We start from the raw sequence: 14,236 nt of genomic DNA, 5'->3' as shown, positions 1-14,236 counted from the left end.
ACCATTTCAGGAAGAGAGATGGCGAAAAAGCTAGGGAATTCCATATCCGGAACAGTGCTGGAGATGGTACCCATGTGGATGGACTCAGATCTGACCATTTCTGGAAGAGAGATGGCGAAAAAGCTAGGGAATTCCATATCCGGAACAGTGCTGGAGATGGTCACCATGTGGATGGACTCAGATCTGACCATTTCAGGAAGAGAGATGGCGAAAAAGCTAGGGAATTCCATATCCGGAACAATGCTAGAGATGGTCCCCATGTGGATGGACTCAGATCTGACCATTTCTGGAAGAGAGATGGCGAAAAAGCTAGGGAATTCCATATCCGGAACAGTGCTGGAGATGGTCACCATGTGGATGGACTCAGATCTGACCATTTCAGGAAGAGAGATGGCGAAAAAGCTAGGGAATTCCATATCCGGAACAGTGCTGGAGATGGTCCCCATGTGGATGGACTCAGATCTGACCATTTCTGGAAGAGAGATGGCGAAAAAGCTAGGGAATTCCATATCCGGAACAGTGCTGGAGATGGTCACCATGTGGATGGACTCAGATTTGACCATTTCAGGAAGAGAGATGGCGAAAAAGCTAGGGAATTCCATATCCGGAACAGTGCTGGAGATGGTCCCCATGTGGATGGACTCAGATCTGACCATTTCTGGAAGAGAGATGGCGAAAAAGCTAGGGAATTCCATATTCGGAACAGTACTTGAGATGGTCCCCATGTGGATGGACTCAGATCTGACCATTTCTGGAAGAGAGATGGCGAAAAAGCTAGGGAATTCCATATCCGGAACAGTGCTGGAGATGGTCACCATGTGGATGGACTCAGATTTGACCATTTCAGGAAGAGAGATGGCGAAAAAGCTAGGGAATTCCATATCCGGAACAGTGCTGGAGATGGTCCCCATGTGGATGGACTCAGATCTGACCATTTCTGGAAGAGAGATGGCGAAAAAGCTAGGGAATTCCATATTCGGAACAGTACTTGAGATGGTCCCCATGTGGATGGACTCAGATCTGACCATTTTTGGAAGAGAGATGGCGAAAAAGCTAGGGAATTCTATATCCGGAACAGTGCTGGAGATGGTCACCATGTGGATGGACTCAGATCTGACCATTTCTGTGAGAGAGATGGCGAAAAAGCTAGGGAATTCTATATCCGGAACAGTGCTGGAGATGGTCATCATATGGACGGGCTCAAAACTGATCATATCTGGAGGAAAAATGAGGAAAAGTAGGATAATACCATGCCCAGAGCTTTTCCAGGGATGGTCATCTTGTGGATAAAGAAAATTTGGGGATGGTCACCATGTGGATGGACTCAGATCTGACCATTTCAGGAAGAGAGATGGCGAAAAAGCTAGGGAATTCCATATCCGGAACAGTGCTGGAGATGGTCCCCATGTGGATGGACTCAGATCTGATCATTTCTGGAAGAGAGATGGCGAAAAAGCTAGGGAATTCCATATCCGGAACAATGCTGGAGATGGTCCCCATGTGGATGGACTCAGATCTGACCATTTCTGGAAGAGAGATGGCGAAAAAGCTAGGGAATTCCATATCCGGAACAGTGCTGGAGATGGTCACCATGTGGATGGACTCAGATCTGACCATTTCAGGAAGAGAGATGGCGAAAAAGCTAGGGAATTCCATATCCGGAACAGTGCTGGAGATGGTCCCCATGTGGATGGACTCAGATCTGACCATTTCTGGGAGAGAGATGGCGAAAAAGCTAGGGAATTCTATATCCGGAACAGTGCTGGGGATAGTCATCATATGGATGGGCTCAAAACTGATCATATCTGGAGGAAAAATGAGGAAAAGTAGGATAATACCATGTCCAGAGCTTTTCCAGGGATGGTCATCTTGTGGATAAAGAAGATTTGGAGATGGTCACCATGTGGATGGACTCAGATCTAACCATTTCAGGAAGAGAGATGGCGAAAAAGCTAGGGAATTCCATATCCGGAACAGTGCTGGAGATGGTCCCCATGTGGATGGACTCAGATCTGACCATTTCTGGGAGAGAGATGGCGAAAAAGCTAGGGAATTCCATATCCGGAACAGTGCTGGAGATGGTCACCATGTGGATGGACTCAGATCTGACCATTTCAGGAAGAGAGATGGCGAAAAAGCTAGGGAATTCCATATCCGGAACAGTGCTGGAGATGGTCCCCATGTGGATGGACTCAGATCTGACCATTTCTGGAAGAGAGATGGCGAAAAAGCTAGGGAATTCCATATCCGGAACAGTGCTGGAGATGGTCACCATGTGGATGGACTCAGATTTGACCATTTCAGGAAGAGAGATGGCGAAAAAGCTAGGGAATTCCATATCCGGAACAGTGCTGGAGATGGTCCCCATGTGGATGGACTCAGATCTGACCATTTCTGGAAGAGAGATGGCGAAAAAGCTAGGGAATTCCATATTCGGAACAGTACTTGAGATGGTCCCCATGTGGATGGACTCAGATCTGACCATTTTTGGAAGAGAGATGGCGAAAAAGCTAGGGAATTCTATATCCGGAACAGTGCTGGAGATGGTCACCATGTGGATGGACTCAGATCTGACCATTTCTGGGAGAGAGATGGCGAAAAAGCTAGGGAATTCTATATCCGGAACAGTGCTGGAGATGGTCATCATATGGATGGGCTCAAAACTGATCATATCTGGAGGAAAAATGAGGAAAAGTAGGATAATACCATGCCCAGAGCTTTTCCAGGGATGGTCATCTTGTGGATAAAGAAAATTTGGGGATGGTCACCATGTGGATGGACTCACATCTGACCATTTCAGGAAGAGAGATGGCGAAAAAGCTAGGGAATTCCATATCCGGAACAGTGCTGGAGATGATCACCATGTGGATGGACTCTGATCTGACCATTTCTGGAAGAGAGATGGCGAAAAGGCTGGGGAATTCCATATCCGGAACAGTGCTGGAGATGGTCCCCATTTGGATGGACTCAGATCTGACCATTTCAGGAAGAGAGATGGCGAAAAAGCTAGGGAATTCCATATCCGGAACAGTGCTGGAGATGGTCCCCATGTGGATGGACTCAGATCTGACCATTTCTGGAAGAGAGATGGCGAAAAAGCTAGGGAATTCCATATCCGGAACAGTGCTGGAGATGGTCACCATGTGGATGGACTCAGATCTGACCATTTCTGGAAGAGAGATGGCGAAAAAGCTAGGGAATTCCATATCCGGAACAATGCTGGAGATGGTCCCCATGTGGATGGACTCAGATCTGACCATTTCTAGAAGAGAGATGGCGAAAAAGCTAGGGAATTCCATATCCGGAACAATGCTGGAGATAGTCCCCATGTGGATGGACTCAGATCTGGCCATTTCTGGAAGAGAGATGGCGAAAAAGCTAGGGAATTCCATATCCGGAACAGTGCTGGAGATGATCACCATGTGGATGGACTCAGATCTGGCCATTTCTGGAAGAGAGATGGCGAAAAAGCTAGGGAACTCCATATCCGGAACAATGCTGGAGATGATCACCATGTGGATGGGCTCAAAACTGATCATATCTGGAGGAAAAATGAGGAAAAGTAGGATAATACCATGTCCAGAGCTTTTCCAGGGATGGTCATCTTGTGGATAAAGAAGATTTGGGGATGTCTAAAATGATGATGAGAAGGACGTCTTATGTTCGTAGATCATGAAATTGCTTTTTCTTGCAAATTCTAATTCAATTATACTGCGAGAAATGATTGATAAATGGTTTTTAGCTCGTTAAAAAACTGTGGCTGTTTTTTGCTCGTAAGATTTTTTGACAGTTTTTTTGCTCTGACAAAAAAGATACAGGGTTTTTGCAATAAGGTCCTCAATTCTAAAATATCCTAAACCTTTAAGAATACCTATACTTGATTAAAAATAGGTGAAGATGGTGTAAATAATTGAGGATGATTGTCATGGAATTCACATTGAAGAAATTTCTATGGCCACACCCCATGAAAAAATGGATCGTCGGACAGTCCACGGCCATGTCTGAGGACAATTCCTTCAGATATATTCAACATGATAAAAATCACATTTAAATATAGTTTCAATTCAGTAATACAAATCTACAGTAGTTTAAATATTTCAGTAGTATGAAATAATTGTATTTTCACTACTGAACTTGTAAAACTCCTTTAGTGAAAACAATTATTTTATGTTGTGATATATGTTAAGATATTGCTGGGGCAAAAAATAATGTTTATGATATTTAGAAAATTATTTCAACATAAAAGAAAAATTGATCACTTCATTTACACAACTAAATAAAATTATGTTTCAAATATATTTTTCCTGGAAGCCAATTTTTTAATATTTTATTGTTTTGTATCAATCAACTGTGTCTACGCATTGAAGCTGATATCTTCAAAAATTTCAAAAATGTTTGAAAGAAAAATTCCTATTTTTGACAGGCCTGATAGAAAAAATGTTGTTTCATTGCTGAAAAAAAGCAAGAAAAGTGTTTTTGAAAGTTTCTGGTATAGTATTTAGCGAATTTTTGCGGAAAATTTTCCAAAAAAAGAACGAAGGGAGAGTGTTTTTTTGAGATGTCATTTTTATTTAATAAATTTCGATCTAGTTTTAAAGGAATATTTTCAATGATTTTTCTCTAGAAATATCCGGAAGTTAACGTATCGGTGTTTTCTTGAAGTCTTCTTCAGTACATTTGCTCCGTGCTTCATGGTTTATAACATGGATGGAAAAGAGGAGGTTGACGGACCCTCTGGCATCTCTATTATTTACTTTCCGGAATGCGCGAACATAATCTCAAAACTTTGTCTTTATTTTATCTAAAAATTTTGTGTGATATTCACAGTTTGCTGTGAGGAAAGTTGATTTTTTCGTGATAATCTCATAACGCTTTCAATAGACAAATCTCAGTAACTACCCAGAGAAGTAAATTCGTAACTAGGAGCCTCGTCGCAAGTATAGCAAAAGGAGCTGTCAATGTTCCTGTTCCTGATCACAAGTCCTTCTTCTAAACCAGATCCCTATCCACAAGTTTTCCCCCAATCTTACTGAAATTCTGAAAATTCACTTTTCACAAATTCACAAATTCACTTTTCCGGGTAACTTCTGAGATTCTATTGTTGAAAGTGTTTTCGAGATTATTGCAAAAAAAAAGTTTACCCACAGCATACTTTGATTTAGACAATATGTAGAAGAAAATAATAATAGAGTTTTGAGGCTACGTTTGCGCATTTTGGAAAGTCATAGATGCCAATGAGTTTGTAAATTTTCTCCGTTTCTTCCATGTTGTCATCGTTGTCATCCATGGAGTCTGGAGCTACTGCACTAAAGACATCTGAGGAATACAATTTGTAATGATTTCCGGTAATTCTTAAAGGAAAATCAGAGGAAATGTTCTTTAGAAGCTGGGTTGGATTCCACTAGGACCGACATCTCTAGAAAAATACTCTTTTTATGCATTTTTAGGAAATTATCCTCAAAAATTCACTAAAAATACTAAAGTAAGCGACAAAATCATAATCGCACCTTTTTTTTCGTATTTTGAACAAATTATAGAAATTTTATTGTACTTTTTACCTTAATACTTCCATTTCATTATCTGAGAAAAGAAAATTGTAATGGTTAGTCGGTTGAGTTTGATTGAGATTTTAAGTTGAAAGAAGTATTAGAAAATCGCCTTTTTCAAAGTGACAAAACCATAACCGCACGCCCTCTATTTTTAAAAATCTTAAATCTATTAATCTTATTAATCTATTAATCTTTACCTTATTGGTTATATATCGACGGCTCCATTCCATACTATGCTAAGTCGACTTAGCATAGTACTACTCCGAAAGATATGTTGTTCCTGGGACCGAGATCTACAACTGGTAAAAATTTGGTGGTCATCCGACGTCCGCGTAACGAGATATTCCATTTTTTTGAAAAAAAAAATACACAGGCAGCATAGGAAATCGCCAACTTCAAATGACTCTCCTGAAATGTTGTCATTCTGAGATAGCATAGTATGGAATGGAACCGTCGATATATTAGAAAATATTATTCCAATACAATGTTAGGAATTATCCTTCAACATCTTTGCGGACTGTTCATAGGCCCTCTGTTTTTATGGAATGTGATAAACAGCCACACAGTTTTCCTAGACGAAAATTTCTTCCTAAATTCACTAGATCAATTATCTACATAATCCTAAGCACTATTTTCAAAAAAAAGGACACGCATGTTGAGAAAATTTTGAAATTGATTTTGTAAATATATGACTGTAGTATACTGGACATGCTGGTTATAGGGTGAAATGTAGGGTTAGGTGGGAATTAGTACACTTTAGGACAGAAAGGGGAATTTAGAGGGGAGACAGAAGAATAAGGGAAGAAGAAGAAGATTGTTGTATGAGACGTGGAAGGTGAAGAAAAAAAAGTGGTGAATATTCGTACGTGGTGGTTGTGAAAAATTGCGCTCCGAGGAAATATTGGCGAAAATTCCAGATAAATCAGCTAAGTGAACTCTAAAATTATTTCAATTTGTTAAAATATATTGACGGAACAATTTAAAGATAAAATAATTAAAGAATTAATACACATAAAAGCGTAAAAGACAATTTGCTATTTCTACACGCGGCCTAAAGCTAAAATGGTGGCCATTAAAAAAGTTGCGATTGGGGAAATTCCCCTAAAAAATGTGGCTCATTTCCCTGAATGGGGACAAACTCAAGATATCAGGGAGAAGATGAAGAATGCAGATAATTGGGAAACTGCTATTCTAGACAGCGCAAAAAGATTTGTAGTGGGAAAAAGAGTGGATGGGCAATCGCTATCGCAGTATAAACCATGGGCAATAGAAAAAGCTGTGGTGGGGGAAGTGAACATCAAAAACTTTTTTGATGGAAGCCTTTTGATTGAAACCTCAAATTTGATGCAGGCTAAATCACTAGTAGAAATCAAGGAGATAGATGGATTGGCTGTTGAATTCAACATGCACGCTAAGCTCAATCAATCAAAAGCCGTATTTCGCGACTGGGATATGACACATTGGGATTTGGAAGAGATGAAACGTGAGCTTGCTTCTCAAAAGGTGATTGATATCGTGAATTTGAAGGTGAAAAACACGGACGTGAATAATAGAATGAAGAACCAAGCTGATGATACAAAACAACCTGAGTGGATATCCTCACCAGTTTTTATATTTACTTTTGATCTTCCGGAACGTCCTCAATTTATCAAGATCGGTTACAGAGTGATCCGTACAAACGTATACGTGCCAAAGCCGGTTAGATGTTTTTCCTGCCAACGTTTTGGCCATGTTTCAGCAAGATGCGTGGGAGATGCTGTTTGTGGTCGTTGTGCAGAGAAAAACCATGATCCAAATCCTTGCAAAGAACAGATTAAGTGTGCTAATTGTGGTGATGCTCACATTGCCTCTTCAAAGTCATGTCCGATTTTCAAGAAAGAGCAGAAGATACAAGAGATAAAAGTAACTGAGAGGATCACCTATAAAGCAGCAAAAGTCAGGTACGAGTCATTGTGTTCCGGAGAATTTGGCAAATCGTACGCTGAAGTGTCCAGGAATAACAGGGGCTGCACTACGTGCAATTGTGAATGTGTAGGGAAAACACGCTTGGGAGTTCCACCAGAGTCTCGCTATGAAGAATACCAAGATGCTGGTGTGATTAAAGACACACAAGAGGAGAGTTCTCACTCTCTTAGTCCTTCATTCATGAAGAATCCTGATGAGAGCAATCCAGAACGTGTGGAGGAAGACAAACAGCAGACTGATCACATGGAAATATCTGATGCTTCAACAAGCAGTACAAACACGAGGCCGACAATAATTCGAGAGAATTCAGCCAAAACTCGTACACAGAGAAAGATCCAGAAGCAAATGAACAAGAAGATGTTGAGGTCAAAAAATTCTGTTACGGCAACTACAGGAGTGATTTCCCTGAACAAGACTACTATGGGAACAAAACCAAAAGGAGCAAAGATTGACATTGATCAAAATTATTAACGCGTGGACATCGAGTATGTTAAGAAGCTGATTGGAGTTCCTCCGATTCGAGGATTCAATCCAGATGAATACGAATTTGCTCTTCCAAAATGAAGATTCTTCAACTGAATTGCAGAAGTTTGTGGCATAACAAAGACTTGATCGAACATTTTGCTAATTCAAATGAAATTGACATTCTTTTATTATCCGAAACCTGGCTGAAAAGTGAAAACAAAGTGAAACTAAAAAACTTTAATCTAGTGAATAATTGCAGAAGCGATGGACGTGGAGGTGTAACAATAGGTATTCACAAGAATTATTCTTATAAATATGAAATCAAAACTGAATTTAACCCTATAGAGGCTATATTTGTTAATGTTGAATACGAAAATAAAAAATACAACTTTGTTTCAATTTATATACCACCAACAGTTAGCACAAATGATACAGAAAACAGAATTTTGAAATTGATTGACAAACTGAATTTTACTGATAATTTAATTATAGGAGGAGACATAAATGCTCATAACACACTGTGGGAATTAAATAGTAAAAATGATGTGAGAGGCAATATAATTTCTAATATAATTAACAATTCAAATTTTACTTGCTTAAACTCAGGTGATTATACTTATCAAAGTTCAAGTAAAAATTTAGTATCAGCAATTGATATTACTTTAGTATCAAGAAATTTGACTGGTTTATTTAGTTGGTCAGTTTTACAAGAACCACTAGGATCTGATCACCTCCCTATTATTATAAGCGATAATAACAAAAGAATTCCAAACATTAAAGAAATAATTAATTACGGGAAATTAAAGAATGATATTGAAAATATAGATATTAGTAATATTAAGAATTTAATAGAATATGAAGAAATTCTAGAAAATTTAATTACGAAAAACACTATTATAATAAATGAAAAAAATAAATATATACCAAAATATTGGTGGACTGAAAAAATCAAAAGGCTGTGGTTAATTAAAGATGCAAAACAAAAAATTCATCACAAACTAAAATCACTTGAATCCGATAAGGAGAGGAAAAAGGCAGAAAATAAATTAAAAATTGAAATAAAAAAAAGAAAAAAAGAAAGCAAGAATTGAATTCCTCAATTCTATCAATCATGATTTATCAAGTAAAGAAATCTGGAACAACATAAATAAACTTAACCATAATAAACATAAAGAAAGGAGTAATCTTTTTAATGATAATAATAATACTAATATTAAAGAATTTCTAGATCTAAATTTTTTAAATGAAAATATCAAACAATATGATCAAGAAATCCCAAAAAACAAAACTAACATTTGTACTGAAAGCGAGCTGCATAATTTATTCAAAAATTTAAAAAATTCAGCACCAGGTCTAAATAAAATATCAAATAAAATTTTAAAGCTTATACCTATATCACATTATAAATATATCTCTGTCATGATAAATAACTTATGGGAAAACAATATTGTACCAGAAGAATGGAAAATTATAAAAGTAGTACCGATTTTAAAACCATTAAAAGACAAATCTTTGGTATCAAGTTACAGACCAATAGCACTATTAGATGTAGTTGGGAAAATATTTAATACTTTTATTAAAAACAAACTAGAAAAAGAAATAGAAGCTCAAAAGATCTTGCCAGAAAATTCATTTGGATTTAGAAAAGGAAGGAGCACTATTGATTACTTATGTAGCATTACAGGAAAACTATATGAAAACAAGGAAAACAAAAAGACTTCAATAGTTATATTTACTGATATTTCCAAAGCGTTCGATAAAGTGAACATAGATAAATTAATTAAAATTATGAAGGATAAAAAGATAAGTAATGAATTAATTATATGGATTGATCAGTTACTTAGAAATAGACGGGTTATTATGGAAAATAGGAATTCAAGAGAAGAAATTATTTGTAATTCAGGAGTTCCTCAAGGCTGCAAGTTGAGCCCAATATTATTTAACTTGTATACTACTGCAGTTCATGAATTTAGTAACGAAGAATGTGTAACATATCAGTATGCCGACGATATCACTATGGTAATCTCTGGTAACACAACTAAAGTTGCATTGGAAAAGGCTGAATCCTACATTACAATTCTAGAAGAAACACTAAATTCCTTAAACTTAAATCTAAATCTTGAAAAATGCAAATTTTTAATATTTAACAAAAGGGAATTCTCCACAAATAATCAATTGAAAATTAATAATACAAACATTCAAGAAGTAGCATCACATAAAATAGTTGGTATTACTATTAACAATAAATTAAAATTTGATATTCACAAAAAAATTGTAAAAGAAAACATTCAGCAATATATTAACATCTTGAAATATTTCTGTACAAAAAAAGGTGGTGTACATCCCGATATTATGCTACGAGTTTATAATGCTATTATTAAATCTAGACTTTTATATGGAGCACCAATACTTTACAAACATAATGCTTCTATAACTACATATAACACTTTGCAAACTATTAAAAATGAAAGTTTAAGATATATACTAGGATACACCAAAAGTACACCAATAACAACAATACTATCAGAAGCTGCTGAAATGCCGATAAAATATGACATTGAAAAACTTAGTTGTAAATTTTTAATGAAAAAGTTTGCTCAAAACAAAGACCAAAATAACTTGTGTGATACGATTCTAAAAATTCCAGATTTGAGAGAACTAATTAACACTCACAAAAACATTGCTAAAACAACACCATCTTATAATAATAATATTGATAATCAAGTAAATTTATTGATTTATGAAAATATCCCAAGTTTAAATAATTTGAAAAAAAGCCAAATTAACAAGAATGTCTTAAAAATGTGTGCATTAGATTGTATGAAGCAATATGAAGAATTCTACAAAATTTTTACTGATGGATCAATTATTCGCGATATGAGAGGAATTGGACTGTACATCGACAAGACAGAGGAATCGATCTGCAGGAAAGTGATAGAGAAGACATCCATTGCAACGATAGAAACTGTAGCAATTTTATATGCTATTATCTTGGCAACAAAGATGCAAGAAAAGAAAATCGTAATTTTCTCTGACTCCAAAAGTGCTTTGACCTCCATCAAAAATCCAGACACAAACAAATATTATGAGAGCATAATTCACCAATTAGCAACAAAAAATAGAGACACACAAATTGTTCTGCAGTGGATCCCAAGTCACGTCGGTATCGACGGAAATGAAAAAGCTGATGAGGCAGCGAAAAATGGAACTACTTCAGAAAACCAATTCAGCATTAAAATACCAATCAAAGACAACTACAAAATTAGTCAAAACAGGATATTCAAAAAATGGAACAAAGAATTTAGAGAAATCACAGCCACAAAAGGAAAATCGTACGCGGAAGTAGTAGCACATACACCTAGGAAAATTACATGGTTTAAATACAAAAGAATGAGTGTGACAAGTATCAAAACATTTAACAGAATTAGAGCCAACCACGGATACACAAAGAAGCTTTTTAAATTAATGAAAGTAACCGATGATGACAAGTGTGACTTTTGTGGCGAAACTGAGGATATTCAACATATACTCATTAAATGCCCAAAATACTGCAATATTAAAAAAGAATTCCCAAAAATAAATAGAGCCAAAACAGTGACAGAAATAGCAACTAATATTGAAACAGAAAACGTTAAAAAAGTGTGTGAGTTTTTAAGAAAAAATAAAATTGAAATCTAAATTAAAAAAAAAAAAGTGAAGTGATATAAAAATAAATTTCGTGGAATCTAAAATCCAATCTAAATAATAATAAATTAATTAACGGAAAAATTCAAATCTAAAAAGTGTGTGGTGAATGGTGAATACAATGTGACGGGCTGTGTGGATGTCAAGAGACGTCCGGCCCCTACAAAAACTTTAAAGAAGAGAAGAAGAAGAAGAAGTGGAAGGTGAAGAAAGAATAAAGAATTAAGTGATAAGAAAAGGACTTTACAATGACAATTTGACAATTCTCGATAACTTCTGTTATATTCCTCTACTACAACAATAGTGAAAATTCCATTGGAAATATTGTGTCATTTTTTTTGCTTATTCTGCTTATTATTGTAAAACTTCCAGAAAAATTAAATGGCAAATTTGAATCTGATGAACGCCACAGAATCTTTGCTTTACATGGAATGTCAGTCCGATATTCTTTAGAAAAATTGTGGAAAGTTCCAGGAAATTTCGAGCGGTATGTCATTTAAGAAATTTCTGTGCATTTCTGAGGAAATTGAACAATCTGGAAAATTCCACAACTTGTTCAAACGTTTCCACGGGTTTTTCGCAAAGTACTATTCGTTAGAAAATATAATTGAAGGTATAGGTACGTGATGCTGCATAATAGACTTAAACTACGAATATTTTTTGCTTGCAAGTTTTGTGCTAAGATTCTCAGTGTTTTGGTGATAATAATAATATTAAGAATAATGAGACGCATCATTTTTGTGTAGATAATTTTAAAATTATTACATTAAATAGATTGAAAATCTAAAATTTATGAGAATTTTTATTACATTAAGTGTGTATTTTCAAAAAAAAAAAAATGTAATGCTTTTTGTTTATCTAAACAAAGTGATAAGTTTGTAAACGCAAGTTTAATAAAAACAACTAAATCCTTGAAATATCTATCATTTCTGTAATATTTGGAAATAAAATCATTTGGTATATTTGACAGCTGGATTTCTTCACTAGTTTAGTCAGGTGCAAAAAATCACTAAATAACTCTGAAAATCTCCATGATTTTATATACACGGGAATTCCTGTGAAAATATTCAATGGATAAATCTGTAGAATATTACAAAGAAAATAGAGGATTAATTCCTTGGAATTATCCGCTACTGATTCTCATTCCGTTTTATTTGTTATGGGGTTGTCATAATAATAGTGCGTACAGCGCCATCGGGTGGTAAACTTCAGTTATAATGATAATGCGTACAGCGCCATCGGGTGATAAACTTCAGCGAGAGCCAAAACTCATGGAGTCATATCGTGTCACGGACGTCATAAAAATGTTATATTTTGTGAAATGGAATTCTAAAATTGCAATTTTTTACTCAATTGTATCACAGTATTCACGGGTGCTTCTGCTTTCAATTATGCTTCAAGAGTTAAAATTTCATATTCCAAGAAGCAAATAAGCATAAAATAGCTTAAATTTGTTTCTAATCAATGTTTTTTCACGCTATTTATCCAATTTTAGTTCTTGAAGCAAAATTGAAGAAGAAGAAGAATAGTGTAATTCAACAATACCAAACTTACACTTTCATGACATATTTTTGTTCGAATGGAGAATGTTGGAAGAATTATGTCACGAAAGAGGAATTTTGTACTCAGAAAAGCAATAATTCAGTACAGTGCTCACAGACTGTTTTTTCTTTCAATTATATTTTATCAATCGAAAGTGCATCTTCCAAGAAGCAAGATAATAAAAAATAGTTTGGATTTGGTGCTAATCAACGCTATTTTCCACTCTTTTTTCTCTAGATATGCATTTTTAGTTGCTGAAGGAAAACTTAAGAAGATGAAGAATCATGTAACTTAGCAATGCAAAGATCATGTTTTCCTAACATATTTTTTTTAAATAGGAAAAAACATAACTTTTCTGAAATAATGCTTTCGAAACCATTACACTTTTGTTTTTCGCGAAAATTTTTAAACAAGCTTTTTCGAAATCTTTATGTTATCACAACATGGAACAATTTGAAAGTAATTTTTGGTGAAAAAATTAAGAAGCTGTAATGTTATTAATCCAATATGGCTTTTACCTTATTCATTAACATATAAGTAACATATGATTTATGTTGGGGAAGTGATTCACGCTGGAAGTAACTTTAGTAACATAAAAATTGCACTTGAATAACATTAAGTTCCAATAATCGTAAGAAAATGTTTGTTGGGTATCCTAGCGCTAATGATTATTAGCTATGGAACCTACAGACTCAAAGAGTTCTTCGCAAGGAAATAAGTGCAGAAATCAACCGTAGAAGCAGAATCGACTCCGGTCCACTGAGAGTATAAACAGAAAAATATGTGAAAGGACAAAAAGAAAAATTATTACAAAATGACAATTTAGTGGAAAAAAAAACTCTAAAATCTAAAAAGCAAAAAAAAGTGAAATAGTGATGCAGTGTTCTAAAACCCCCCCTCCTACGACAATTTCTAATGCTTTTCTTTCGATCTTTCATGCCTGTTACATCTACCTTGGGAAACGTGAGCAACGTGATCGACGTGACAAGATTGCGAGGAGAGCAACAGTAAGCAGCGTGAGCAACGATAAT

The 14,236-nt window shown here is 35.6% G+C and overlaps 1 protein-coding gene across 1 annotated transcript; it reads left to right on the top strand.

Moving 5' to 3' along the window:
* The first annotated feature begins 6,611 nt into the window (after positions 1-6,611).
* LOC129809376 (uncharacterized) lies at positions 6,612-7,985 on the top strand. The gene has a single exon (XM_055859186.1). It carries the CDS (start codon positions 6,612-6,614, stop codon positions 7,983-7,985), a length of 1,374 nt encoding a protein of 457 aa, XP_055715161.1.
* Positions 7,986-14,236: the final 6,251 nt, after the last annotated feature.

The sequence above is a fragment of the Phlebotomus papatasi genome, unplaced genomic scaffold, assembly GCF_024763615.1.
Source record: "Phlebotomus papatasi isolate M1 unplaced genomic scaffold, Ppap_2.1 HiC_scaffold_77, whole genome shotgun sequence".
Taxonomy (NCBI): Eukaryota; Metazoa; Arthropoda; class Insecta; order Diptera; family Psychodidae; genus Phlebotomus; species Phlebotomus papatasi.
Note: the sequence above shows the minus strand (reverse complement) of the source record. Positions and strands in the feature narration are given on the sequence as shown.

Coding starts and splice junctions, on each gene's coding strand:
- LOC129809376 (XM_055859186.1), top strand. CDS start 6,612: ATGGTGGCCATTAAAAAAGTTGCGATTGGGGAAATTCCCCTAAAAAAT.